At 56.7% G+C, this 27,634-nt stretch overlaps 3 protein-coding genes across 8 annotated transcripts in view; 1 reads left to right on the forward strand and 2 right to left on the reverse strand.

The window, feature by feature from the left end:
* Nucleotides 1-1,339: 1,339 nt before the first annotated feature.
* C8G (complement C8 gamma chain) lies at nucleotides 1,340-7,245 on the reverse strand. The gene is made up of 7 exons (XM_026106220.2): nucleotides 6,737-7,245; nucleotides 4,851-4,987; nucleotides 4,070-4,140; nucleotides 3,572-3,679; nucleotides 2,616-2,717; nucleotides 2,265-2,303; nucleotides 1,340-1,610 (listed from the first exon to the last, which is right to left on the reverse strand). Exons 1-7 carry the CDS (start codon nucleotides 6,869-6,871, stop codon nucleotides 1,597-1,599), a joined length of 606 nt encoding a protein of 201 aa, XP_025962005.2. The 5' UTR covers nucleotides 6,872-7,245; the 3' UTR covers nucleotides 1,340-1,596.
* A 290-nt stretch (nucleotides 7,246-7,535) lies between these two features.
* On the forward strand, nucleotides 7,536-21,683 carry FBXW5 (F-box and WD repeat domain containing 5). 3 transcript variants are annotated; one of them, XM_026106252.2, is made up of 9 exons: nucleotides 7,536-7,641; nucleotides 7,776-7,992; nucleotides 10,542-10,699; nucleotides 11,317-11,491; nucleotides 12,401-12,549; nucleotides 13,959-14,445; nucleotides 17,432-17,579; nucleotides 18,641-18,853; nucleotides 19,570-21,683. In XM_026106252.2, the coding sequence occupies exons 2-9, from the start codon at nucleotides 7,797-7,799 to the stop codon at nucleotides 19,814-19,816; spliced, it is 1,773 nt and encodes a 590-aa protein (XP_025962037.1). In that variant the 5' UTR covers nucleotides 7,536-7,641; nucleotides 7,776-7,796; the 3' UTR covers nucleotides 19,817-21,683. The 3 variants fall into 3 exon arrangements, with proteins under 3 accessions (XP_025962037.1, XP_064379612.1, XP_025962036.1); XM_064523542.1 differs by having other exon boundaries at nucleotides 7,547-7,669; XM_026106251.2 differs by having other exon boundaries at nucleotides 7,548-7,664.
* Nucleotides 21,684-22,663: 980 nt separating this feature from the next.
* Nucleotides 22,664-27,634, reverse strand: part of TRAF2 (TNF receptor associated factor 2) — a 34,137-nt gene continuing 29,166 nt past the window's right edge. For all 4 annotated transcript variants that reach the window (XM_026106214.2, XM_064523543.1, XM_026106213.2 and 1 more), the window contains one exon: nucleotides 22,664-27,585. In XM_026106214.2, the coding sequence (XP_025961999.1) occupies nucleotides 27,367-27,585 (219 nt within the window). In that variant the 3' untranslated portion in view covers nucleotides 22,664-27,366. The remainder of the gene's footprint in view (nucleotides 27,586-27,634) is intronic.

Here is a 27,634-nt window from a genome sequence, read left to right on the forward strand (position 1 = left end):
CGGGAAGCCGTGCCGTAGCCAGAGCAGCCAGACAGCCGGGGGGATTTGCGAGCCCAGCTGGACACGAGTGCCTCGCACGTGGGCAGCTGGGACAATGGCCGGTTTCATCGGGGGGCTGGCAGCGGAGGAGTCACGTGGCGGCTCCTTACATAACTCCCCTGATAAACAACATGTGCTAACAGTTTCCGCTAAGATTGCAAAACGCCCACGCTGGAGGCGGAGGGTTATTTCCCTCCACAGGGGCTGCAGGGTGGCCGGGGCGCCCAACCGGCCTCTTGCAGAGGGGCCTGTGGGGAAACAGCTTTTCAGCCTGCTGCTGGCTCAGCACGAGCGGCCGGGGGCTGCTCCCTGCCCTCTTGAACCTCCTGACCCGCACCAGGACATTGGTACCACTCACCCAAAACACCCCAGCCCCAGAGCACGGGGTGAACACGCAGCGTGGCAGCCCTCCACCAGGCTGACCGTGTGTCGGCTTGGTTGGGAGAGGGGTCTTGCGAGGGGCTCCAGCCCCATGCTTAACAGGAGCCAGCCCCTATATCCTGGTTGCATCCCTGGCTCCAAACCTCCTGTGGCTCCTGCAGAGACCTGGATGCTCCCTACATACAAGGGACTTCCTCTGCTTTGCTCTTTAGCTGCGCTCTGCCTGGTGCAGGCAGGGGTTGGGAAGACCTTGCCATATAGTGGTCTGACCCCAAGTGGTAGCAGCCCCTTGGAGAACATGATCCACAAGGCTGGGGTGGGGAAATGGGGTGTTTCACTGTCCCAGAGGCCCTGTGGATGGGAAGTGGGACCACTGCAGGGCCAAGGTTTCCTCCTCAGGGATCCCTAAGATGTGAGGGATCTCCTGGCTTGTCCTGGGAGAAGAGCTGATCCAGAGCACGTCCTCAGCAATCCCCAAGCCTGCGCGGCCCGACAGCACCAAGCGCTGTGCTTTTCTGCAGGTGCAGTGTCAACACTGCACTTTGCTGTCACTGAGCTCTGGGCACTTCCTCACCTACGAGCCAGGATAACTGGAATTATAGGACCTGAGAATAAATTAAGAAACATCACAATTCCTGCCTTGGCATCCTGTGGTTTGGGTCAGGCTCAGGGAGGGGAGGACGGGGCTGTGTGGAGAGGCTGGATGTCCCCTCGGTACCACGGGCAGGAGCTCCTGGCTGCACATAGCCCCAGCGGCACTGGGCACCTATCCAGGCTGGGAACAGCAGGCCAGGGCTTGGTGCCTGAGCTGGGTGCAGAGGTGACGCCAGCAAGCTCGTCCCCAGGTGAAGGTGGGGCTGGCCCTTCTGTGGCAGGAGGCCTGGGGGCAGATCGAGTGGTGACACATGTGAGGTAAGGACCTTTTTCCAAGGTATTTATTGGGATGTCATTGGCTGCTGCAGGAGCTGCAGGGCACCGAGCAGATGGATGACACAAAGCTGCAGGGTGACACGGCAAGGTGTCACCACAGCTGGGGAGCCTCAGGGCTCATGTGGAGCAGGCAGAGGTGTCTGACCAAAACCTGGCCAGCCCTGGCTCTTGCACGGCCCTGTATCTGCAGGTAGTCAGACAGGATCAGGGCTGGCTCTGGGGACCTCCCAGCAATGCCACCTGCATCTACGGCTTTGTTTCTGGAAATAAAAGAGGTGCTGAGAGGCTGGGGGAGATATCAGAGCCTAATGGCAGGGCTGGAGACCCACCTTTGCCTCCCCAAGAACCAATGATAAATGATGGAGCTGTCCCTGGGGACCCCAGTCCTCATCCAAGGGTGTCCCCCTCCCTGGGGACCCCAGCATAGATCAGCCCTCACCCCAGGGTGCCCCTGTCCCCGGGGATCCCAGAACAGACCAGCCCTCACCCCAAGAAGCCCCAATATAGACCCCACTAAGCCCAGTTTGACCCATATGGGGGCCAAATGGGGCTTTGCTTTGCCAGGGAGCGTCCGATGGCTGCCCTGGGGGACGCCTTGCCCCCTCCTAGCCCTGCACAAGGGTGTGGAGGGCCTTCTGGAGCAGTCCTTGCTCCCCGTGTCAGACCAGCACGCCGGCACCCCTTGGGCAGGACCACACAGCCATGGCGAGCTGTGGGGCCAGCCCAGGGTGCCCAGCCTGCAGCCAGGGCGGGGAGAGCCACCATAGCACCCACCACCCTGCAGGCGCAGCCCAGCCCACGCGGGCACCGCCAGCCCCAGAGCTGGGCACCAGGCCCCACGTGGGTCCGTGCAGCCCAGCCTGAGCTTGGTGCACAGTGGGGGTTCAGTATCTCGCTGGGGATCTACAACTCACCGTCGAGGATGTGGAACTCGTCCGCGGCGTCGCAAAACCCTGCAACAGAGAGAGCCTGGGGCGGTCACCCTGCCCGGGCACCTGGGACACCCCTGCTGTGCACCCCAGGGCCACCGCAAGGGCACAGCCCTGCCGTTCGCCAGGAGGGAAGCCATGGCATGGGGACAGGCCCTATATGTGTCCCCGCTGTCAGGCGATATGGGACCACAAGCTTCTCGAACCCCTTGTGGACATGCCTGCCCTCCTCTGCTCATGTTGGAGGTGCCAGCACCACAAATCCCGGTGCCAGACCCTTGGGCACAGCCCTCGCCATGGGCACCTCACGCTCCCAGGGGACCATATACCCCCTACCATATGTGGGGAAGTAGTAGGTCACATCTTCATTCAGGCCCACAGCCCTGACATGCTGCTCGAATCTCTCCACAACGGCATCACTGACCCGGCTGGCCCGTCCTGCATGGGGAGGGAAACACATGCCATCAGTGGCCTTGAGGGACAGACAGGATGTCTGTCCCCACCAGAAAGCCCCCAGCTCTCCCAGCCCCCTGCAGCAGAGGCTCGGGGCCAAAGGGCTTTTCAGCTCAGAAAAGCCGGTTACAAAACCTTGTCACTATCACAGTAGTTTCTGCTGATGCTCAGGGGGAAAAGCTGCAGCTTTCCAGGGTGAAATGACCTCTCATTTGAACGTGACACCGGCTGCGGGGAGGGACAGCGGGCAGCAAGCGGGCAAAGGCTGATACACCACAAACCAGCGAGCAGAAACACCTCGATTCACGCAGCGGGATTTGCCTCCCTGTGACTGAGCTGCCCCCACAGGGACAGGGTTTGCTCTGGGGTGAGTCTTTCCATTCCCCTGCAGCATTTGGGGACAAAACTCTTCATCTGGTGACAAGGCCCTACTGAGCTCTTCCATGGACACCCTTGCATCTGGGTCCTCCGTGGGTCTGGAGGGCTCAGCATCCCCTGAGCCCAGCATTGGCCTATCACTTCCAAACCACCCCGGTCCCGCTCCCTCGAGTCCCCCGGCCAGTCGTGACCCGGCTCACATGCTGGACGTGACCCCACCAGCTTGCATATGCCAGACATGGTGCCACCAGCTCACACATGCTGGCCGGAGAACCGAGGGCAGCAAGATGCCTGATGGGAAGGGGCACAACCCGGGGCTCTGGGTGGCAGGATCAGCCCCTCCCCCCAGCCTTGCTCAGCAGTGCACCCAGTTTGGAGCAGCTTCGCTGTGCCTGGGGCCCACACATCCACCAGCACCCGTGCACCTCAGCTCCCAAGGCAGCCCCTCAGCATCGACCCACCGTAGAGCTTGACGGAGATGCTCCGGCCCCTCTGGTAATAGAGGATGGCGTAACTGCTGTAGTCTGTCTGCCCCACCACCACGTCCACCTTGCTGCTGTAGCCACGGCCTGGGAAAGACAGCCATAGCACAGGGCAATGCCACGTAGCTCCCAGGCATGGCCAGCGTCCCCTCTTGGGCACCTGGCGGGACAGGCACCACCCAGGGGTCTCAGCTTCACCACAGGAGGAGCATACAAGGCGGTGGACACCAGGGTCAGAGTTAGCGCATCCTGCTCCCCTATGGGGGTGCCTTTCCCACCAGCAGGTCCCAGCCCACCACCAGCTGGTGCTGGCCACGATGACATTCAGCACTGAGCACTCTCAGAGCCCAGGACTGGGATACTGGAAGGGCACTGGGAGGACACCAGAGGACACCTGACCTCTTGGCCAGGAGTAGGGCTTGGAGGCTCCAGCTCTGCGGTCCCCATGCCACCTCAGGCCTGCTTGGCCGCCCTCACCCTTTAAGAGGAAACGTCCATGGGCCTTGGCAGGGAGGTAGTGTTGCTTGATCTCCCAGCACATCCCGTCCCTGTATGGGGAGAAAAGCACTTTGTCTGTGCAAGCTGGAGAGGACCTCCCAGGACGCCAGTCACTGCCCCCCTACTCGCCAGGGTGCTCACAGGACGTGTTTTCTCAGGACTTCCTTCTCTCCAAGGGAGAGATGTTGCAAAAGGTCATCTGAGAGCCCTGTGGGAACACAGGGAGAGATCTAGAGCCTCAAAACCCGGCAAGCCTGAGTGCCCACTGATCCCTCCTGCTTCCCTGCAGCAGGTCCAGGCCTGGCCTTGGCTCCTCAAAACGCTCCAACATCTTGTGAAGGCCAGGTCACCCTGTGACCAAGGGGAAGCTCCCATGCATGTGCCGAAGGCCACCTTCCTCCGCTGTATGGCTGCGGGGCTGGCACTTAAGAGTCAGTCCCTGCTGGGCAGCTGTGGAGGGATTGCATGCCGGCTTGGTGCCTCAGTTTCCCCAGGCGGGTGAGAGCTGCACGTGTTGGCTGCCTAACCTCTCAAGACCCAGCCTTGACAGCCCAGGGCTGCTCTGGGCTGGGTGGCCCCTGGGCTAACGCAAAGCCAGCCCTGCCATGACCAGGACTTTTAGCATGAGAGCTCCTGAGGGAGATCCCACCTCTGCTTTGCTCCAGGGGCACAGCTCTTCCTCAGAGCCCACGGCCCTGGTCGGACCTGCCTGCAGCAACCCTGTCCCTCCCTGGAGTCCTCGTGGGCCAGTGTCACTCACAGCTTCCTGAAGGTGCTGATGGCCAGGCTCTGCCCTTCCACAGCCACCACCACCGCTGTCGCCTCCAGATGGTGGCTGTGCTCTGCCAGGTAGCTGCAGCGGGAGGCCACGCCAACCAGGAACCACTTCCCTGCGAACTGCACGGCACGGGGCTGGCACCGCCTGCCAGGCTGCGGCCCCTGGACCGCCACCACCCCCCGCCCCCAGCACCCGCTGCCCCAAGCCCACAGCTGCGTGGCAGCGGGAGCCAGAAACCCCCCGACTGACACAGCGTGGGGGCTGCCTGCAGGACCAGGGTGCTCTCCCTGGCCACGGCCACGCCAAGCCATGCTGGCATAGCCCATGCCCAGCCAAGGGTTGGATCCTGCTCCCCGGGAGAGGGGACGGGAACTGGACCAGGCCAGGGCAAGAAGTGGGTGCTGCCAAGTTCATCAAGACAGCGCCCATTTCATCCCGGTGCCACGGCTGACACAGCCGAGAGGTGCCGCAGGGTCTGGCCAGAGCCCCGCTGGCCCGGCTGGGAGTGCCAGCTTTTATCAGCGAACACAGAAACATATTTCCGTGACGTTTCCCCTCGCTTGGCACCCTTGCCCATGCCCGCGGCCCCTTGGCATGCCCAAAGCCGCTGCTCACTGAGGGCCCTTGTTTGGGAGCAGGCAGGTGGGATGGAGACAGACAGATAAGAGGTGGCGAGGAGCCAAGCAAGCCACGGGCCCCAACCTGGCACGGGGACAGGCCGGAGCGGGACAGCTGCAGGGAGCGGGATGGCCAAGGCGTCCCCCCGAAAGCTGACGCTGCCCGCAAGGCTGAGCATACCCTGAGCGGTCCTGGGCGTACGGGTGGACCTCAGCACCCTGCACCCACGGCCCGCAGGACGCCCTGCTCCCACAGCAGCCCCCCAAGCTCCTGGCTGCAGGCCAGCACCTCGAGCCCCAGCGCTGGGGCTGGAAGCTGTGCCTGGTGCCCTGGCGCAAGCAGCGAGCTCCAAACACGGAATCAAGAGCAATCGGCCTTGCCACAGACTTGGCCACAGCCCCGGGGCTGAGCAGCGCGAGTGCTGCGGGCCGCCATGGGAGCAGGGCGTCCCAGGGGATGGCAGGCAGCCAGGGCCGGCCTGCCCACGGCGAGGATCTGGCCTTTGAAATCTGCCCCGTGCGTCACTTCTCGGGACACCTCGCAAACCCGGGGACAGGCACTTCTCGGAGTTCGAGCTGGGGGGCCGAGCCCCTGCAGACAGGCACCAACCCTGCTGTGGCCCTTGACTGTGTGGTGTGGGGGGCACACTGGGGGGGCCAGGTCTGGGGGGGGGTGACACACTGCAGGGTCGGGCTGGGGGGACATACAGGGGGAGTCAGGTCTAGCAGGGGACATGCTGCAGGGCCAGGGCTGGGGGGACATACTGGGGGGGGGCAGGTCTAGGAGGGGACACACTGCAGGGTCAGGGCTGGGGGGACATACTGGGGGGGGCAGGTCTTGGGGGGGACACACTGCAGGGTCAGGGCTGCGGGGACATGCTGGGGGGTCAGGGCTGGGGGGACATGCTGACAGACCAAGTCTAGGGGGGGAATATACTGTGAGACCTGGTCTGGGGGAAACACTGGGGGACAGACCTGCAGGGTGACATGCTGGCCAGGTCCAGGGGGGTGACACGCTGGGGAGCCAGCTCAGAGAAGGACATACGGCAGGGCCAGCTCTGAGGGGGGACACACTGGGGTGCTGGCACCAGGGGGGACACGCCGCAGCCTTCTGGCATCTCTGAGCTCTTGGGGCCCCCCTGCGCTGCCCCAAACCAAGCCAGCCCCGGCCACACGTGCCCCCAGCCCCATCTCCAGCCAGGACAGGCCGGCAGAGCCGCCTGGAGGCCCCGAAACGCCCCAGCCCCTCACCTGGGGGAGGCTGAGGTTCTCCTGAATGGCGACCTTCTCGATGGGACTCTCAGGGGGCGGGGGCCGCCTCCGCTTCTGCCCCTGCGAGGCCGAGAGGAGGAGGGCGAGGAGGAGCAGGGTGGCACGGGGGGCCATGGTGCCCTTCAAGCGCGGAGCGGGGCCCGCGGCGCCCTGCCGTGTGGCGCTGGCCGGGCCGTGGCAGGACGCAGGGCCGGGGGCAGCGCGGCCGCTCTGACGGGAAGCGGCGGGGCCGCGTGCAGGGGCCCGAGGGCAGCGGGGTCACGGCAGCAGCACGGCCTGCCTGGAGCCCTGCCAGGCGGCGGGTGCCCGTGGCCCTGTGGCCTCGACGGCCTGCCTGGGGCGGGGGAGCGCCGCAGGACCGAGGGGCCGAGGTGGGGGCGACGCCTCGGTGCCGTTGGCCTGGCAGGGCAGGGCTGGGCCCTGGGGCCGGGCCTGGGGGCGCCGGGCCTGCTGCTACCAGCCCCGGCCCTGCCATGGGCCCAGGTGTCCCCATGGGCCCAGGGGTCCCCACGAGCCCGGGCGTCCCCATGGGCCCAGCCCTGGCAAGACCCCGCCCTCCGCGGAGGGCAGAGCCGGGAGGGGGCGGGGCCTGCGCAGGGGGCGGGGCCTGAGCGCGGAGGGGCGGGGCCTGAGCGCGGAGGGGCGGGGCGAGCCGGGGAAGCTGCCCTGCAGGGGCGCTAGAGAGAGGAGCGAGCGGGCCGCGCTCGGCTATCTGCGCCTGGGGCACCGAGGGTGGGAGGGGCAGAGCTCTGGGCTCGATTTTTGCTGCCTGGGAAAGAAAGCCGCGTGAGGGGCGGGAGGACGAGCAACCACAGAGAAGGCGGCTAGAGCGGCGCATAAAAGCCGGGGCGGAAGGAAGAGACCGGAAGGGGCGTGAGAGGGAGGTGGGGTAGCCGGAGCCGCGGAGGTGCGGTGAGGGGGGCGGCCCGGGGGGACACCGGCGGGGGCGGGGAGGGGGTGGAGAGGCACCGGCGGGACCCCCTCAGCCGGCCCGGGCCTCACCCGCTTTTTCTTGCAGGCGCCGCGGCAGAATGACACGATGGAGGCGGGCGGCGGCGGCCCCCTGCTCCCGGACAGCGTCCTCTACGAGATCTTCCTCTACCTGGACCACGTAGACGTGCTCGCCGCGGCGCTGGTGTGCCGGCAGTGGCACGCCGTGGCCCGCGACGAGTTCCTCTGGAAGGAGCTCTTCTACCGCTACTACCGCATCTCCCGCGAGGTGCCCCGGCACCCAGGTGCGCTGCCGCGGCCGGCCTGCCCGGCTCCTCGGGCCGGGCTCTCCTGCAGGGCCGTTACCCGGTGACGGCCCCGGTTGCGAGGCCAGGGCGGGCCGAAGGGGAGGACTGCTCTCCCCGAGCTGCCCGGCCCTCTGCTTGCTGCCGGTGTTGGCTGCGATAGAGGACACGAAATTGTGTCCTGTGTGCAGTCCATGGGCTTGGATGGTGACCCATGTGTGAAAGGTCCTGGGGCTGTCCATGCTCCTCAGAAGGGTGGTGTGAAGTGCTTGAAAATGCTTGGACTTTCCCTTTCTTTCAGTGAAAGGTGAGGTTTTTTTAGCCTTTTGCAAGCAGGCCCTCTGGTAGCTGCTTCATGGGGGGTCTGAGTGCTGCTGTTCCTAGAGAAGGTCCTGAAGAGCTGCAGTGAGTCCTATTGCAGTGCTGTGTTACAGCCCTGTTGGATTCCCTGATAATCGCTGTTGGCTTTTCCTGATCAAGATTGGGACCTTGCAGCAAGCCTGCACTTTAGGCTCTATCCCTTCCTTGTCCAGACTAGGAAGAGCTGGACATATTAGTCAGTCAAGCTGACATTTCAATATGGTGTAGGCAGTAGCTGTAGCCTGGCTGTAGAGGATGAATGTGCTGTTGGAGAAGGAGGTGAGTGTGCGAGAACTTAATTGCACAGTGGGCAAATGCTAATAGCTGACCCACTTGCTAGGGCAGGTCTGACTTGATCTCGGCCTATGCCTGCGCTAGGAAAATGACCTATTAACAGTCAGCGTCAACTGTGAGCCCTGCGTGGCCTTCCCCAGGTAGAGCTATCAACAGGCTCAATGCTGGTCGTTGTACAGTCGTAGAGCTGCTCTCTGCTACTCTTCTGGTCCTGTCTAAGAAGGTAACCTAATGCTGTCAAGCCCTGCTGAGGCAGGCCTTGGGGCTCTGTTGGTAGGAGCCCTTGTTGTCAAGGTGGGTCTCTCCTGCAGTCAGAAATGCCTGTTCCCAGCATGCTGCAGAGGTGCAGGAGGGCTGTGCACCCTCCTCTGCCCCAGAGGATATGCACACTGCCACTGAGGATGGCTATGCCGGAGGGAAGCATGGCTTCTTGTTCATGAGTTGCAGTTGCTAGAAAAGGATGAGAAGGAACTGCAAGGATGGAGCGGTGAGGAACCTAGGTTGCCCTGCAGCAGGGAATACCAGTGCAAGAGGGCTCTGAGGAAGAGCGGATGAGATGTGGGTGTGATGACTTGGAATAATGCTTGATTTCTGCTTGCACAGGCTCTGTGAACTCTACAGGGTTGAAAAAGTTACCTTTATTTGAGGCTCTCTGACCAGGCTGTGCTTACTTCATGCTCCCTGGATTTTGCAAGCTGACAACCCTGTTCCTTAGTGCTAATTGTGAATGAGTAGTCAGTGTAATCCAGTAATATATCCAGACACCTCCCAAGCTGTACGTCTGGAGCTGTGAAAGTCATCCACCAGGTTCCTGGGGATGGGGGTGCCCGCCAGCCCCAGGAGAAGCCTGAAACATGAGTTTCAGAAATCACCTGCCAACCTCTTGGTGTGGGATAAGTCTGTGGCTTGGTGAATAGTGTCCAATGGGTCTTGCAAGCAGAAATGTTGGAGCCGCTAGGCCAAATGGGATTTGTCCAGACTGCTTCGCTGTTTGATGGGCTGGGACTGAATGCCTCAGTGGGTGGTGAACTCCCCTGCCTAGTGAGCGATGTCGGGATGTCCTGGCAGCAAACTGCTCCCTGCCTGCAAGAGCAGGTGTCTCCTGGACTTCAGAGAGAGTTTTCCAAAAAACCTTCAGACCTGTTCAGTGTAACTAGGAAAGTTGGCCATTATCCATATAAATGTCTAATCTTTGCTTCTTCAGGATTTGCTGCTGCCAGGAGTCTGTAGGTTGCCTTACTGGCACTTCATTAAAAATTTTCTTTATTTATGTATTTATTGGCCTTCAGTATGACTTCCCTGAGTGTGCTCCAAACTATTCTACTGCAAGATTCCTCTTCTGTCCTGACATAATGTGTCCAGCTCCAGTTCTTCTCTCTTGTTTTCCACAGTTTTTTGTCTCATGGAAGTTTGTCTGTCAGTCTCGTACCCTTTCTGGATCTCTCTTAATTCTGTGTCGCATGAGACAGATAATCAGAGCAGGGCCCGGTACCCCAAGGAACAACTTTCCCTTCATCATACGATGAATTTGTTTTCGTTATGCTGGGGTACGTCTGCAGTTCCAACTGCTGTTTTGTCCTGCAAGAAGTTTTTCCTTAGATAGCTAACAGCTATTATCTAACAGCTGTGCCCTGGTTGGTTCTTGCAGTGGCTGTAAGTGGTTTAGAAAGTAGTGATATGCTGAGGAGTTGTGTGTTTACTGAAAGAAAGGGCTTTGTGTGGGAGTGGGGAAGCTACTGAGAACAAGTCTTAGGCCCTGCTAGCAAGGGCTGAAGCTGTAGGGACCTTGGCCACTGCCGAGCTCCCAGCGTTGCTAGCAGCAGTCGGGGATGTGCTTTATTAAAGACTTATTCCGTGGCTGCTGTGTTTAGCTTAGGTCTGCTCATGTGTTACAGCCGCCGTGTCCTGGTATGACGAGTTCCAGAGGCTCTACGACACCATCCCATGCGTTGAAGTGCAGGCGCTGAAGGAGCACAATGACCAGGTTTTGCACCTCAGTTTCTCCCACTCTGGCTGTCTGTTTGCATCATGCTCCAAAGACTGTACTGTCAAGGTAAAGTGGTAGTGCACCCCATGCAAATCTTCCGGCTTTGATTTAGTAGGGCTTAGCCCGTAAGAAGTCTGTGGAGAGGTTTGGCCAGGTGTACCTGGACTTGCATCTGTACCTACAGATGCTGAGCTGTCCTCAAAGCCACAGAACTAATGAGTCTTGTAGATGTAGCCTTGAGGGCTGTGGGTTCCAGCTCTAGCCTGTCTGAAGGTGGTAGAGGTGCCTGCCTAGCTCTGAGGGCTTCCTAGCTGCAGATCAGTCCCCCACTGAGCTGTGGATATAACAGGGACCATGGGGATAATGATCTGCTGTAGAAGGCGTCTTCCCTCAATGATTGTCTTGGGAGAAATCTCTCTCAATGTACTGAAAATACAGCTGTAGCAGTAACACTCACTGCTTGGCTCTCTGATGGAGAAGCAGTTCTGCATTCAATTATTCTCCAAAACTGTTGGCCCCTTTTTCATGAAGGGGATGGACAGGGAAATCAGAACTTGGAGGCAATTAGATAGGGAGTGGTTTTTTTGTTTTGCTCTTCCCTGGTGAGTGCTGGCAGGACAGATAAAGCAGAACAACTGTCAGGCTTTCTAACAGCTTCAAACTGTCTGTCTATCTGTCTTCAGATCTGGAGCAATGAGTTGGACATCTCCCTGCAGCACAGCTCCAATATGAGGCCATACAACTGGAGTTACACACAGTTCTCTCAGTTTAACTCGGATGACTCCCTCCTTCTGGTTTCAGGCGTCTTTGTGGGGCCTCACAACTCCTCATCAGGAGAGATTGCCGTAATCAGCATGGGTAATTATTGCCCTTACCTCCACTGGGGCTTCCTGGTGCCAGGGTTCCCTTCCTCTCCTTGCTCCTTGTGTGTGCTGTGGCCTTGCCCTCTGCTTGTCCTGCCTTTTGCCATCTGTGCAAAGGGGCCTTTATCTCACAGGGCCGTTGGGCAAACTTTCTGGATAATGTTAGTTATCTCTGTTTGGGTCATGATGTAATCACCTAGAACAGTAGTAGTCTGGCATTAATATTGTCACTTAACTGCAGTTCTAAGTGAGAATCTGGGCAAGGCAGGAGTTACCCATATTACCTGTTGTCTTGAAGCCACCATTTCTGACCCACACCAGTATTTGTTGGTCCCACCCTGGGGTCCCATGTGGCTTTCTGGGGCGCAACCATCCTGACCTCCTCTACCTCTTCTGCTCTAGTCCTGTGAGCCCCGCTAATCCCAGCTGCATTATCTTTTGGTACTTCTGTGCTGCAGTCCTATGACTGCACCAAAATCAAGGAGTGTTGCTAAATGCACAACTGTATTGTTCAGAAAGGCCCTAAGCTGCAATAGTGGGAGGCTGGGAGTGTGCTAAGAAGTCTTATATGTTTGGCCTGTTCTTGTCCTTGATGTCTGCTTCAGGCCATGTTTGGAGAAAGGACATGAGGCTAGATGGCTCTCTGGTTTGACTCCCTATGGCTGCCCATATATCTTGTGCATGCCCTCCCCCCATATGCCTCTAGAAGAGAGGAATTATCTATGTCCATTGCAGTGACTGGAAGCTGGCCAGTGGCTGCTCAGCTTCCACTAAAGGCACTGCAGCAGTGCCTCTGCTGCTGGTAGCCAAGACTTGAATCTGCTTCCCCTGTCTTCTGCTGCTCTTTCTCCAGAGCCCTTGTAAGGAGCCATCACCTCATGCTTGTGTTTCCCTTCCCTTCCAGAGAACTTTACACTACTTTCCAGGGTGAGGAATAAACCCTACGATGTGTTTGGCTGCTGGCTGAATGAAACCAACTTGATTTCTGGCAATCTCCATCGGATTGGGCGTATAACCTCCTGTTCTGTGCTGTGGCTGAACAACGCTTTCCAGGTGAGGGAGGTGCCCTTGTTCTGACTTCACAGGCAGTGCAGCTTCCTGCTGGCTCTTGTGGGAAGAAAAACTACTGAAGAGGTGTGAGAGGGGAAATATGACTGAGTCGCCTTGTCTTCTCAGTTTGTCTCATCTGGCTTGCTCTCAGGATCTTTAGCTTGAGGCAACCCTTGCATGAGGTCTCTCTGCACTTACTATTGTGGTACCCATTGCAACAGTCTCTTCCTCACCTTCCAGCTCTGTACTCTCTGCTTCCATTAGCTCCTGCCCCCTTAATAGGCATAAGAACACGAGTGCAGTGCCTTAGAGCTTGTCTTGCTAGAGGGGAAAGTGGAGGAACCACAGCAGGGTTGCTGAACTCCTTCAGTTCATAAAGCTGGGCCTGAGATGGCTGCATGCTGGCATGTACCCGAGCAGTGACCATTCTCCCACTTGGCAGCTGTGCGTGCTGTTCTCTGGTGTTGGAGGTGGGTGGGAGGCTGAGTTTAGTCCTGCCTGCCACTTGCTGAGACTTCTGCGGGCCAGGTGCTGTCTGTTGTGCTATGGTGAGACCTAGAGATCAGTGTGCACTGATCAGAGACTGTTTGCTGCTTGTTCATTCTCTGCTGCTTGTGACACTGTCCTGAATTCAGGCCTGTTCCTCATCCATGTCTTGCCTCTGTCACAAAATGTCACAACTGCACATCCTGTTTTTTAATTTGACCCAAAGCTCTGGTGCTGATCCTAGGTTAAATTGTCTGTAGCTGCGTTGCATTACAGTCACCCTTCCAATAACCACATTCTTGTGCTGCACTGACTCTACAACATTAAATCCTCTATCCCCAAGAGGCAAGGAAGGACCTTGCCAAATCTGACAGGCCTGCAAACTGCCAAAGCTCTGTGCTAGGAAGAGATGTGCAGCTTGTGACTGGGAGCTGAGAACTGGGCTGATCCCGTTGAGGGGTACTTGCAAACTCCAAGAGCGCTGAGGTCCTCTTCCTCTGCCTCTTGTAGGCCAGAGGCATGGTACTTCTTACTGCACCTATGTTCATCATAGAGGCCTGTTCCTGAAATTCTTGTCATGCGACAGGCTGTGCCAGCTAATGACCTGGGGCGGGGAGGTGGGAGCAAGGCTGCCTGGCCTCTGTTTTCAGCTCAGTTGTTGTCTGCCTGCATAAACCTGGCCCTGGCTTTCTGTGTCGGTGCTCCCACCCCCAGGAAGCATAATGAAGCTGGCCAGCCTCTTGGACCGGTTCTCGTGATCCGCAGTACTTTGAGGTGCCCAGATAGCAGTGCTCAGAGGAGTCAGATGCTTGACTGGGGTCCCCTGGGTGGGCTTAAGGTTGTGGCAAGTGGCTCTTTGAGCAGAGGCTGTGGGATCAACATGTCTGCAGTGAGATGGTTCCTGCTTATCTCCCTTTTGCTTCCAGGGTATAGAGTCTGAGAATGTGAATGTGGTGAAGAGACTGTTCAAAATCCAGAACCTGAATGCCAGCACTATCCGGACTGTGATGGTGGCAGACTGCAGCCGGTACGATTCCCCAGACCTTCTCCTGGACTATGAGGAGCAGCTAGCTGCTTCTTCCACCTCCACCTGCCCAGTCTTTGATCTCGGCAGTGACAGTGAGGAAGAGGAGGCCAAGCCCAAGCAGACTCCAGAGCCAGCAGGACAGGAATTGCCAGATGACGGGGATGTGACAGCAGAGGATGGGTTGCAGCAGTTTTTTGATGATATCATGGAGGGCCGCGTGAGGCCTGCCATGACTGAGACCGAGCTAGAGACAAAGGTGGCTGAGCTGTTCATACGCAACAGAACTAAACCACCGGAGCTGAACCTGCTCCCCACGGACAGCAATAGCAAGACAAAATACTTGATCTTCACCACAGGATGCCTCACCTATTCTCCACATCAGATAGGTAAGGTTGTAGTCTGAGCTCCAGGGCATGCCAGCCTCCCTGGGGGCACAGGCTGAATGTACCTGCAACTACACTCTGAATTTCAGTTGGGAAAATACTTGTCTTGTTTACTGCTTGTGTCTGTATTGAATAAGCTGCAGTTCTGCTCAGGCTGCTGGGCTCTTGATGCAGAAGGCATTTTAGGTGCCTGCAGTAACTGCAGGGGGTTCCACCCTTCAAGCACTTCCTTCGAGGCTGTTTTGTTTCTGCCAGACTTGACACTCAGCCAGATCGAAAACTCGCAGCAAGGGATAAGCAGAGGATTGCGAAGTCAGGAGTTCATTCTCAACATCAGCCATGAGTTGTGCACAAGCAGGCGGGTGTGAAGGACAGCAATTGCCCTGACATGGGCTTGTGGGAGGGTCTCAGTCCTGTTTCCTTTGTGGAGAGGGCTTCTCGACAAGACTAGTTTGAGTGGCTTGGAGTTGTGTGTTGCTTATCCAGTGCCCCGCAGCTCTGGGAGACAGAGCCGTGCATGTCCTTGCAGCCAGCTCTGAGGGGAGCGCTGCCAAGCTGCCTCCATCACTGCCCAGTTTAATGACACATCATGTGGCCTTTAAGTCTCAGTGGGACACCTGAGCAGCTAAAAGCTAAACCACTGGTTCGTTACAGAAAGGGTTTCACTGTAGGCAATTAGATGCTTCAGCAAACATCTCCAAGGTGAGAGTGTGATTCCAGGCAGCCTACTGGCTCTCAGCCTCTGCTTGCTCAGCAGGGTACAAGGGTCTGCAATTGTAGCACTAGCTAAGCAATAGTGCTGTGGGTAACCCTTTTCTGGGTTAGGACTTCCCTCCTTATTTGGGGCTCTGTTGGGATGCTGGGATTAGAAGAATCTGACATTATGGTGAGATAATGTGGTGATGAACAGGGACAGATGGTCTGTCTGGCTGCTTCTCAAAAGGCCCTGAGAGCTACCCTGGAAGTTCAGTGGAAAGGACCAGGCACATCAGTAAAATGCAGGAAGGGAAGGAGAGCTGCTTCTAGGCAAGAAGACTTCTTGTAAAGCTGGACAGTTGCAGTTCCTCTTGCTGCTTGTGCTGTTACAGCCTCTCCTCCCAGCTACAGGTGCTCCTAACCCTTCTGTTCTTTGGTCTTCACCAGTACAGTTGAATAAGACAGGATAGCTTACTGGGAAAGGTGGGCAGAGGCCAAGTGATTCTTCTCCAGGTTGTCTACAGCTTTGGAAACAGCCTAAGATAGGAATGCAACCTGGACTGAGTGTAGCTCTGATGCTCCTTGCTGCCTTCCACGACTGGGTCTGCAGACAGGAGTGATAGACGTCAGCCAGCTCCCTGGCCTCGGCCCACCTTTGAAAGCACAGCGGCGCGGTGGGTGGTCTGCTGTGATTCAGCCCCGGTAAGCAGTGTGCAGCTTGATCCGCCTGGCTGAACAAACGCTGCAGTACATGCTGGGACCTGCAGCGTGTAAAGGCAAAGCGTGGTGTTAAGGTAGCTGCTGCCGTCGGACTCTTCTGACTTCCAGCAGAGCCTCCCTTGGCCGTGGGTTTTGGTGCCTTTGAATGCCAATGACTCCCTGGCCTGGAGCCAGGACCCGCAGCGGAGACTGGCTGTTCTGAGGGATGAACCCTGGCTCAGCTCCTCTCCCAGCCATGAGTCACTGCAAAATGCTTTGTTTGCCCATAGGTTTGTGTGGTGAACCAGCCTTTGTGCATCTGCTCTCTGCCCCGAGGAACTGGTACTTGAAAGAGCTTGCTGTCGTACTTCTCTCGCCAGTCTGCTGGGCTAGAGCTGCTGGTGGGAGCGCTGCTGCTGGTGTGGCCAGGCCTGCTTCTGGGTTTTGGCTCAGTCTCACCTGATCTGCAGCTCACAAGCACCTCTCTGGCAGGTGTTTCCTGTCAGCTTCTCTTTCCCGTGTGCTAGCGTAGGTCTGAGTCATGGGCAAATGTTGCCTGTTCGGCTGGCATCTGCATTTGGAGATCACGTAGCTGTTTGGGATTTTTGGTGCTGTGCAAATGAGGATAAAAGTGCTGGCAAGCCTTGACAGTTGGGTTGGAAGAGGCAAAGATTTCTATCCTGAAGTCCCTCATGTGCCCAGGTTCAGCTGCAGTGACTTTGTGAGTGGCCTGGAGTTGAGGTGCAACAGGGCATTACTCCTACCTCCTTTGGCTGCTGGAGGTGGCCAAAATTGAGGGTGTTCAGCAGTGATTCCCTCAGGAGGGTAATGGGATGTGCCATATGGACGTGCTGAGAAGGCTAAGGCCACGTGTGCCCAGGAATTTCTGAGGTTTACAGTCATCCAGGGAGCCCTCTAGATTGGGACCTCTGTCTGGAGTTGGAAGGGGGAGAGGACCTGACCCATTGCACGTTTCTCCCTTAGTCTGGAGGTTTAAAAGCTGTAAACTACTTGGGTTTGAGCCGAAACTGGATTCCTGTTGTTGGAGCTTTCCAGGGCTGATCCCCTACCTGAGCTTGACAGCAGGCAGTGGGGAAAGCCTGCTGCACCAGCATGTTTCCTGGGCTTTCTCTAGGCTGGCTATTAGAGGAAATGGGCCCAGCCCAAGAATTCATTTCAGGGAAGATCCCTTCCACAGCCAGCATGTCTCCTGGGGCCAGCAGAGCTCCCTTGTGCTTCACAGGAGCTCTGCAGCCTCGCAGGAGGCTTGGACCCAGGCTTGGAACTAGCTGTGGCTGCACCAGATGGTATGGTGGCAGGGTGCTGAGTGTCTTGCTGGCTGGGGTTGAATGTGCCAAAGTGTCGTTTATGTGCATGTTCCTGGCCAAAAGACTAGCAAAAGCTTGAAAGAACCCAGCAGGGATAGGAGCCCTGTTCCAGACCCTTCCCTCAGTTCTTGGCCAGAAGTGAGTCAGATTTGCTTTCTTAGCAGCACTGAGGGAAGCTCTTCTCTGAAGTCTGGGGGCTTCCATCAATCCTGCTGTGTGCTGGCAACAGCCTGCAGAATGGACTGACTCTGCTTTCCGTCCCCAAGGGATTAAAAGGATCCTGCCTCATCAGATGACGACTGCTGGGCCAGTGCTTGGGGAGGAGAGGCGTTCAGATGAGTTCTTTGACTCATTGGATCACGTCATTGACATCCATGGGCACATCATTGGCATGGGCCTCTCCCCTGACCACAGGTGAGTGTGATGGGAGGGAGGCGTGCAGGGTGGGAGCACCCTCCTGGCTTCAGGCAGTGTGAGGTGTGCATGGGGCAGTCTGGGGTGGCAGCTGTTCAGAGACTCTGGGATGAATAGGAGAAGAAACAACCTCTCCTCTGGGAGGAGACCCATCTGCTTTGGAGCTGGGATGAGGTACTCCACTTTAGGGTAGATTGTTTTGCTTTTTCTGGCTGTACAAAGTAGCTGCAACTCAGAGCAGCTGGAGTATCTTACTCAAATGCCTGTAGGCTGGGATTGTCCCCAGGGACCTATTTGCATATACACGTGGCAGAGAGGACACTGGGTGTTCTTCCTCCTCTGAATGCTAGCAGTGAACTTCACCTTCTGGAAAAGGCACCGTGTGGCCTGAAAGAGCACTTGCCCCTGCTGCATTTAACCCAGTCCTGGGGGAGGCTTCAGACCTCTGCTGCAGGTTGCTGAAGTGCTGCTGACAGAGGGAAGTCTCCATGCTGGTGGCGTGCTGGTCTAGTGGATGGAGCAAGGAGCCTGCTCAGGCAGCCACTGTCCATCCACATCCCATTTGTAAGCTAATGCTGGAGATGTGTGTGGCTCAAGTATCTTCCCAGATCTCAGCAGGAGAACTTTCTTCCTTCTGCTTGGCTGAGCCCATTTCAGGTTAGGGGTCAGGCAAGGAGCCTTGTAAGAGTGAAGGAGCTGCCCGCAGCAATGAGCCTTGTCCCTGAGGCAGACTGGTCAGATGCTCTGCAGCCACCATGCTTGGAATTGGTTTTAATGAGACCAGAGAGGTTCAACCTAGCCTCTAGGGCCCATAGTCCCAATTGTGGTGGCACTTTCCTTCCCAAACAGGACAGAAAGTGGTTCTGTAGCGGTTCAGGAACATGCTCCTGTATTGTGGACTAGATTTTAGTTAGCAGAGCTGCCGGCTTGCTAGGGACCAGGAAAAAAAAATGTTCAGTTGCCTCCCTGCTGGGCTGGGCTGTGGGAAAGGCTTTTACAGCTGGGGCTCTGACTTCTCTGAGTGTGCAGCAAGGTGTTGGGGTAACCCTTCTGCTCCCAAGGTACCTGTACGTGAACAGCCGGGCCTGGCCGCGGGACTGCGTGATCTCGGACCCGATGCAGCCGCCTCCCATTGCCGAGGAGATCGATCTGCATGTGTTCGACCTGAAGACGATGAAGGAGGTGAAAAGAGCCCTCCGTGCGCATCGGGCCTACACACCCAACGAGGAGTGCTTCTTCATCTTCCTGGATGTCAGCAGGGACTTCGTAGCAAGGTGCGTAGGCACGGGGGCGGGCAGGAGCCTGGCCCCAAGTCCAGTAGGGCAGGGAGGGCCTGGGGTCTGGCGCTGTGGGACTGGCTTGTGCAAGCAGGGCTAGTCTGCGTGCAGGAAATTCCCGTGTGTCGTGAGCAGAGCAAGAAACTGGGGATCTGTAAAGAGCAGAATGACTGAATCACCAGGTGCTGGTGGGATGTGCTAATGAAGGCAGTCTGCTGTGGTGCTGTTGTGAAATCGATGTGGAAAGAGGAAACACTGGGCTGTGGCATGTTTGGCAGTGGGTGGCAAATGACCACCTTGGGGGCTGCAGGCAGCAAGGTAGGGGGAGTCGAAGGGATCGCTTAAAACAGCCTTGCTGCTGCAATGAGCAGGGCAGTTCACACTGCAGCGCTTGCTGGCAAACCCAGCTGTGAATTCAAGCCAACAACTTGACTGCCTGTGTGTCCCGAGTTCCTTTCGAAAGGCTTTTCTTGCTGCAAGGCCTCGCTTTGGGCTCTGCTTCTGGGAACCCACCTCTGTCTGTGGCAGTCTGGATCCCAGGAGTTTGCCTGCCCAGACTGCAGTGCTCTCAGGTGACAAGGCTGCAGATGGAGGCTAGGGCTTCTGGCCAGGTCGGAGGCAACCTCTGCCTGCGCAGAAAGGAGGAGGTTGGGAGAGGCAGGTTAAACGTGGCTGCCTGGGTAATGTCCTTACCGGTATCTTGTCTGATGTAGTGGGGCAGAGGATCGCCATGGCTACATCTGGGACCGGCACTACAACATCTGCCTGGCCAAACTGCAACATGATAATGTGGTCAACTCGGTGGCATTCAGCCCAGTTGAGCAGGAGCTGCTCCTGACGGCCAGCGATGATGCTACCATCAAGGTGTGGCGCTCTCCTCGCACAGTGCGAATCCAGCAGGCCAGGAAGCCTAGGCCCAGAAAACTGCTCTTCTCTTGGCTCATGAACCAGAAAAGCTGAACCCAGGTACACCTGCTCCTGCAGCTTCCTCACTCCAGCCACTTCCTCTGGAGCTTGCAGAGCTTTGAGCCCTGCACAGTGGAGACGAGCTCTGGGCACATGAATCCCATCAGCCGGATCAGGAGGGACCCCAACAGTGGGAACTGCTTCCTCCTCAGAGCATCTGCTTCAAAGACAGCACGTAAGAGCCGAGGGCCTGTTCCTGGGTCTGACGGGGCAGTGGCCTGAGCTGGTCACTGCAGGGCAGCCTCCCCACAGCTTCTCACAAATGCTGCTACTTGGTCACAGCTCTCTCCAGGTGAGCTTTGGTCTCTGAGGACAGACTGAGGCCTGTCTCCAGCCTTCGTACTGTGTGAGCCTGGGACGTGGCTGACCTTGCTGAGAGCTACTGGCTGCAGAGCACTTGGCAAAAGCAGTGGTACAGTGCTGTGCTGCCTTACCGCAGGACTACCTTTTTTTTTTTTTTAATATAGTAGTTTTATTAATGTTCATTTGTCCCAAACCTCCACGGGCAGTTCATCTAGTTGCTGGGTGTGCCGAGTGCCTCCTGCCACACAGCATTTGGGCCCCAAAGGGCAGTAAGGGTTGGAGGGCTGAGAAGACCGTTGCAGTGAGAGGGGAGGCAGGGCTGGGGCTGCTGCTGAAGGACCCGCCTGGCATCTTGACTTGGCGTTTAGCGCAGCCCTCTGGGACGCAGCCAGCTGCTACATTGATGCCTTCTGTTAGCAACTAAGTATTGATATCACCAGTTCCCAAATCTGAGTTGGGGGAGAGCTGGTGGTAACATGGTGCTGGCTTTGCCTCTGTCTTTCTCTGCTAAGTAACACTTAAATAAGCTATGGCGTTGGTAACTTTTATATTTATTCCAGGGGATCTGCTGCCCCTTCTGAAGGGGGCAGCTGTGAGGATGGCTGGTGGGTCTTATGGTCACCTCCCTCCCTTGCTACTCAAATTGTGGCACTTTAGGTTCTCTTGGTATGTTCTCTGTGAATAGGTGTGGGCACCCATAGGTGTCTACAGGTATTCACCCACAGATGAGCAGGTGGGGAGACACAGCACTCCTCCACCTGAAGTGACAGCTGAATAAGCTTCCTCCTACCTGGGTTCACTTGCCTTGGAGCGGGAGGGTCAGCTCCTCTTGGGGACCCCTCTGAACACAGGAGCTGGCTCTCTTTAAGCTATTATGAACCCAATGTTGTTTACGCTGTCCCTGAAGCTCTTCTCTCCAGCGGGTAGCCAAATGTGAGAGTCTAAAATTAAGCTCCTAATCTTGACTTGGCCTAGATGGCTGAGAACTGGTCCCAGAGCCACTGCTGGCCGGCAGTGACCCCAGGAGCTGGGCTTTAGGCCTGTGCTTGGAAGGGAGCCTGGCCTGAAACACAGGCTGGAGGAGGAACTTTGGGAATCCTGGGAGCGCTGTGGGGCAGCTGTCTGTGCCACTCGCAGCGGCTGGGTTGCAAATAGACATTATGGAGGCAGCAGATACTGTCTTGATGTGCACTGATGGCTTTAACAGCTCCTAAGGTCCTTGACAAGGGGCTTTGTATCCTTCCTTTTCTGTTTCCCTCCACTCTGCAGGTGCCCGTGGCTTTATCCAAAACCCTTGTACTCAGGTTTTCTGTCATCGTCTGACTTCCAGAAAAGGAGGGAGTCCTTTTCTCTATGTGTGTGCACAAGATCTAACTCCAGTTACCCATACAGTTACACAAAGTAACTTGGTCTCTACCTTCTTCCCCTCTCCCCCAGAGCTTGTGAAATCTGTTCTTCTCACTCAGCTCTGTGGAGTAGTAAGTGAGGCAGTGAGGGTTTATGTTTGTACCAAGTTTTGCTCTTCACTATGGCATTGAATAAATATTCTGCTCAAGCATCCTGGCAATGTGAGTTTGTTTTTTTTAAGCAGCACTGTTTTTCTGCTTCTACTTCTAAAGCCAGAATTGTAGTACTGATCTGTCTACAGCTATTGCCCAACTTGTTGCATTATAGGTAGCAAGTTGTTTTAAACAGAAAAGGGCCAGCAAAAGGGCAGATGCTGACAATTACCTAGCTCCTCTTTGGTCTCAGGGGAAGAAGAGGGGGAGCAGCATGCATTGCTAAATCAGGCTGTACTGGCCTGGAGAAAGCTGCTCTGTGCTTTCTCAACTGTGCTGCAGTCTTCCTTGAGACAAAGAAAGAAGAGCAGTGGTGCTGGTTCTCTGCTTCCTTCACTGAAGCCCTAAAACAGTTTTTTCCAAGTAGCCAGGTTAAGCAGGGAACAAGTGTGCTGGCCTTTTGGGGGCAGTAGGCAGCAGGGTTGGGGAATTCCTGAGCTCCAGCAGCATGAATGGTAGTTTCAGTGCCCTTAGCCTTTGCTCCCCTCATCTCAGAGCATCAAATAGCAGCTTTGTATTAAGTGGTCCTGGAAGCCCCCTGAGGCACAGTTCTCTCTTCCCCTAGTCCCTGGCATGGACAGGCCTCCTCCAGGACCCTGACAGCTGTCAGTTGGCCCAAGCACCACTCTTTTGCTGCTTTTCCAGCAGTTTTGTAGCCCCTGCATTTTTTTTTGAAGGTTCAGTAGTTGGGCTTGGGGAATAGTCACCTTCCCAGAGGAGGTTTCTTCACCACCTGCTTCTGTTGCAGCTTGTTTCAAAGCCCAGGTCTGGGCAATGCTGATGCCAGACAAGCTCCCTTCAAACTCCAGGTGTAGCAGTACTGCAGGGCAGCCAGCAGCTAGGAAAGCCCTGCGCACAGAAAAATACGCCCAACCTGCCTCCTCCTGGCTGTGTAGGGCCACGAAGCATCCTGCCGCTGTACCGGCTCTTCTTCCACTGTCAGAGCCAAACCTTCCAATGAACTGTACAACAACAACAACACTCTTCAAACTGCTTTTATTAGTGGTTTCTGACCATTAATATCATAGAGAAAAACTTATTTCACATTGATAGCCTGAGATGGGTGTCCTCAGATAACTGTGGCCAAAGGAAGAGGAGAAGGAGGAGAGGAGAAAAGGGGGGGGGGGGGGGGAGGCACAAAAAAAAGCTGTGTCTTTTGCCAAGTGTCTATGTTCCAGAAAGGCCTTCAGAGCTGCAACCCTTCCAGCAGAGTCTAGTCAGCCTCAAGCAACACAATAGACTTAACCCTGAAAGCTCCAGAACTGCCAAAAAATGAAAGAGGGCTGGACAGAGTTTGCAGCACCAGCTCTTCCATTCCATAGCCATGGAAACACTGTCCAAAGGCAACACCAAGGCCAGCAAAGGCTTGTCACAGGAGCATAGTGTCTGCTGTGGTGTCTGCTGTGCCCTCTCCAAGAGCAACACAGCCCCAACTAATCCTTATCATAGGCTGGAAAGGGCTAAAACTGATTTCTGCACCTAGACCAGAACCTCCTCTTTGCCTTCCAGGTATTTGCTACTGCAGGAGAGTGCACCGAACCACTGAAGACAGCCCTTACCGCACCCCATCAGCTGAGCTAGCATCTCCCCAGGCATCTCACAGGCACTACGCCATAGCAATCTGCCCCCCCCCCCCCTTGCAGTTGCTGGCTGCTCCGTACCCCAAAAGCAAAGACATTCACATCAATTTTTATCAAGCTTTCCCTCCCTCTCCCACCATAATACACTTCATTTCCAACTTCTATACTAGCAGAGACGATTTTCCTCCTCCTTTCCAGGTCCTTCCTAGGCCTCTGCTGGGCAGGAACCCCCTCCCTTTCACATCACAGCATCAGCACATAAATCGCCTGCGCGGCCTGGCTGTGGAAAGCTGCCATGGATAGCAGTGCTGTCCCAGCACCATCTCCTTGGCCTTGATCAGGCATCTTCGCTAGGCTTTTTTCCTCCTAAGGCAATAGGGTGATAGTGGCAATGGCTCTATCTCTCCTTTAGGACATGCTCAAAGAGGGCCAGGAAAGGAGATCTGTGCACAATGTAAGGAGGTCCTGACATTGGGTATCGCTCTCCCACCTCCCAGAAGAGCCAAGAGCAAGGTGGGGGGCTTAAAGATGCAGGAGCAAGGCAGGGTGCAAGCAGCAGCAGCCCTCCCCAGTCCCACTTGGTTCTGCAAGGGGCAACTCCAGGTGGACGTCCCATCCACTGACCGTCTGCACTTGGGAAGACCTGGGCAGCCCCTGCCCGGACTGCAGCCCTCACCTTTTCACAAAGCAGGGGCGCAGAGAGGGGCTGTGTGACATGGGGTGGGGGGGGGGATGGGGGGGCATGCAGGCACCACAGCTGCAGAAACCGCACCGAGGGAAAGGGAAGCAAGTGGCATCCTGCAACCTCCCCCCCCCCTTGGCCTGTCCAGTGTGTTCTGGCTCAAGCCTGAAGCAGCTGGAGCCTGGGGGTCATTTTTACTTCCAATCATAACTGCTCCCACTATCTTCCACTGACCTTATAAAAAGCAGTAAACCCTCAGCCCAGGGGAGGGACCAGGCCAGCCCCTGCAGCCAGCACTCCTCCAACCGTTGCAGGCAGGGAGCAGAAGCTGCCTTGATACACGACTGCTGTGTCTCCTCCTGCCCCACCGGCAGCCCCAGGGCACCACCTCCACCTGTGCCCCTGCCCCTACCGAAACAGCAGAGTCTGCCCTGAGCTACGGCCTTTGCACAGCTGCACGCTGGGCCAGAGTACAAGAGCTACTGCAACAAGCATGGTGGTCAGACCTCCATGGAGACTCTAAACAGGGGCTCAAAAATCATCCCAGCACCCTTCCACAGGCAGGGAGAGCCACCCAGCCAGCACAGCACCTTTGGGGTACCTGAGACTCAGCTTGGGTCAGGATCAAACTGAGATACCCACCAAACTGGAGAAGCCGCATCGGTGACCCAGGTACAGTAGGCGCAAGGCACCTTCCATACTCACCAGAGGTCCCTCCCAGGGCCCTCCGACAGCCATCGCTGCACGGGTACAGCACTTGCACAGGCCTCATCCAGTTTCCCTCTGACAACAAACCACCTTCTGGCAGTTAACCCCCAGGCCAGCCACGCAGGACCTGCTGCACAGGGGCAGGTCAGCAGCCACAGCCCTGCAGGGACACTCAAACCACGCCGGGGGCTGAGCAGACAGCAAAGCCCCAGCAGGCTGTTGCAGAGGCCACGACTTGGGCTGGTGGCCAGGAGCAGAGCCAGCAACCAACTCCTGGGCCTATTTACAGGTGGGGCAGAGGCCCCAGGACCAGCAGGTGCAGAACTGACCTCAAGCCCAGCGATGCTGAGCACCTCCCAGCTTCTGGGGCCAAGCAGGAGCACGCAGTCAGTGCAGCTATCATTGAGCAGGGAGCTGCAGGACAGCTGTCCTCATTCCTGTGAGCCAAGCAGGGCTCTCCAGCTGGGGTCAGAGCTCCTCTCCACTGATAGACTTCTGGACCCAGCTGGAGGGATCAGAGGGTGGGACCAACACACCAAAGCAAAAGGACAGCAGAAGCCACAAGCAGGGCAACAGCTCAGAGCAGGGAAAATTCTGTATTTATCAGGCTGGCAGGAAGAAGAGCCTCAGCCTGGCACCCACCCAGGGCTTGGCACCAGGCACGGACCTGCTGCCGCAGCGGGGCTTTGGGCCTTCCTCCACGGAGCGCACCGCAGCTTCACGCGCAATTGCTTTTTGGTTCGCTAGCAGCAATTGCTGCTGCCTGTTCCAAGGAGAATTCACTCTCCTCACGCAGAGGCAGCAGATCCCAGCTGCTAGTGGCAGAGGGGTCATGGCTCTCCAGGCAGTTACGACAGCCTCCTTGCCTGTCCTCCAGGCCAGAGGAGTAGTACAGGAGCTGGACAGGGCCAGGGCACCTTTGGGGAGTAACTACTAGTGCAATTGGGCTCAGCAGCCAGCTAGCTGGCTCCTGTGACCAAACGTCTTCCAGGGCATGTTTGGAGGTTGACAGGGATGAGGAAAAAAAACAGGAAGAAAAGGCAGAAAGCCTTAAGAGTCCAACCTGGCTAACAGTCACTCTAGAGTTACAAGTGGCCACCACAAAGCAACTCTAAAAGGACTAGCTGGCCATGCCAGAGACACATCGCAAAACAAAATACACTTCTCCACGAAATACAAAGACTTTAGCTCAGATAAAGATGCAGAATACTTGCCGCCCATAAGGGAGCAGCGCAGAAAGCCCAGAGACAGAAAAGGAGCCAGCAGGCTTCACGCAGGGACTTTCCTGGCCTTCCCAGGTCTTAAGCAAGCAGTTGCAAACTCTCTAACAGGCCAAGAGGCTGAACGGAGAGAGCACACTAACCAGGAGCCACTGGATATTGGATCCCAGAGATCAGGGAATCCCACATGGGGGTTGGCCTTGCCAGCTTGGCAAACCCAGCACATAACTGCCCGGACTAAAGTGCAGTGGGAGGGCAGGGGCTGGCCAGCAGCAGCTCACCATGAAGGTGAACAAGGAGATGTGTCATGGCTCCATCAGCATTGCAGCCTCCGAGGTGGCAGAGTATGTGCAGATGTATCTGGGCATCAGGTACAGATGGCAGCAGAGCTTCAGCAACTGGAAAGTGCCCAGGAGCCTGGGAAGGTTCCTATGCCTGTGCTGCTGCAGCTTCCCAGGGATGGAGATGAAAGCCAGCTCAGGAGTGCTTCTGTGCAAGCAAAGGCAGCTTCCAGCCCTGCCACCATCCCTCCCCACTGCTGCTCAGACTCAGGCAGACAGGCAGACGGAGAATGGCAGGATCTGGCTAAGAAACCTCCATGGGGCATGGACATCTCAGGTGGCCGGAGTCCTGCAAGCCCTGCGGTTACCCTCCAGGATAGGGGGGCAGTCTCTAGGGGGATTCTTTTCTTTCTTTCACTGCGGAAATCCTCAGTGCTGCCCACACGCTCTCCTCTAGGTAGGCAGCTGCTGATACTGTCTGCACTGTCCCCCGCTGCCATCAGACTGTTCAGAGCACATGTGATCAAGAACCCAACTACAGCCAGAAACAGGGTACCGCTCCTCCATGCAGCCTGGCTCAGCAGCAACAGGGCCAACAAAACAGTGGCAAAACAGTCCTCTCTCCAAAGGCCCCACTTAGTGCTCAAGCCCAGCTTGGCAGCTAAATCTGCCCTACACCTTCCCCATATACCAAAGCACAAACCAGCCAGCAGCCCAGAGCAATGGCATTCCTTCAGCAAACCAAGTTTCCAGCAACACAGAGATCTCTGAAGAAAAACCCAGAAGGCTGAGCCAAACATCCACATAAGACGGTGCTTGGGCAGGCCAAACCTTGTTTTGCTACAGAGCACTGAAGCTGTGCACTGAACTGGTAGAGCAAAAGCTGCGCTTGTTTCCACTTGAAAACCGGACACTGGCAGCTCAGATATCCAAGTCCCTGCAGGAAATATTCCTGTACCCTGCAGACTGTGAACATACACCCAAACTTCTCAGGAAAGGACTCTCTGACACCAGGGAAGGAGGTTCCCATCAGACACCTTGTTTCCACTCGGAGTGGAGAAGGTCCCTTTTTGAGAAGGGGACAGCTCCGGGCTTTTCCCCTTCCACTTTTTGCCCCCCTCACTCCAAGGCCTGCCTGAAGGGCAGCGTGAGAGGGAGGATGCCCCACTCGGGGCTGGCTCTGCGCTCACTGCTCCTGGAGGCGAGGAGGGTTAGAGGCCCGTGAGATCTACAATGGCTTTAATAAAGATGGCGTCATCACGTACGTAGGAATTCTTGGCTTCCATCATGGAGACGGGGCAGAAGAGCGGGCAGCCACTGGCAATGTTCATTTCAGTGATGGGTCGCTGGAAGGAGGAGGATGTCACATCAGGTCGGAAGGCATCGATAATGTGCTCTCGGTTGTTCTGATCCAAAAGCATCAGGGTCACCTATGGGGAAACACAGAAGTATACAGGAGCAGCTGAAGAAAAAGCACAT

This window comes from Dromaius novaehollandiae, chromosome 20 (genome assembly GCF_036370855.1).
Source record: "Dromaius novaehollandiae isolate bDroNov1 chromosome 20, bDroNov1.hap1, whole genome shotgun sequence".
Taxonomy (NCBI): domain Eukaryota; kingdom Metazoa; phylum Chordata; class Aves; order Casuariiformes; family Dromaiidae; genus Dromaius; species Dromaius novaehollandiae.

Excerpts from the sequence above, each read along its gene's own strand:
- FBXW5 (XM_026106252.2), top strand. The coding sequence starts at position 7,797 with ATGGAGGCGGGCGGCGGCGGCCCCCTGCTCCCGGACAGCGTCCTCTAC. Across the intron at positions 7,993-10,541 it reads CGAGGTGCCCCGGCACCCAG|CCGCCGTGTCCTGGTATGAC; the intron begins GTGCGCTGCCGC and ends CATGTGTTACAG. Across the intron at positions 12,550-13,958 it reads GGCTGAACAACGCTTTCCAG|GGTATAGAGTCTGAGAATGT; the intron begins GTGAGGGAGGTG and ends TTTTGCTTCCAG.
- C8G (XM_026106220.2), bottom strand. The coding sequence starts at position 6,871 with ATGGCCCCCCGTGCCACCCTGCTCCTCCTCGCCCTCCTCCTCTCGGCC. Across the intron at positions 4,141-4,850 it reads ATCAGCACCTTCAGGAAGCT|GGACGGGATGTGCTGGGAGA; the intron begins GTGAGTGACACT and ends CTCCCCATACAG. Across the intron at positions 2,304-2,615 it reads CTACTACTTCCCCACATATG|GGTTTTGCGACGCCGCGGAC; the intron begins GTAGGGGGTATA and ends TCTCTGTTGCAG.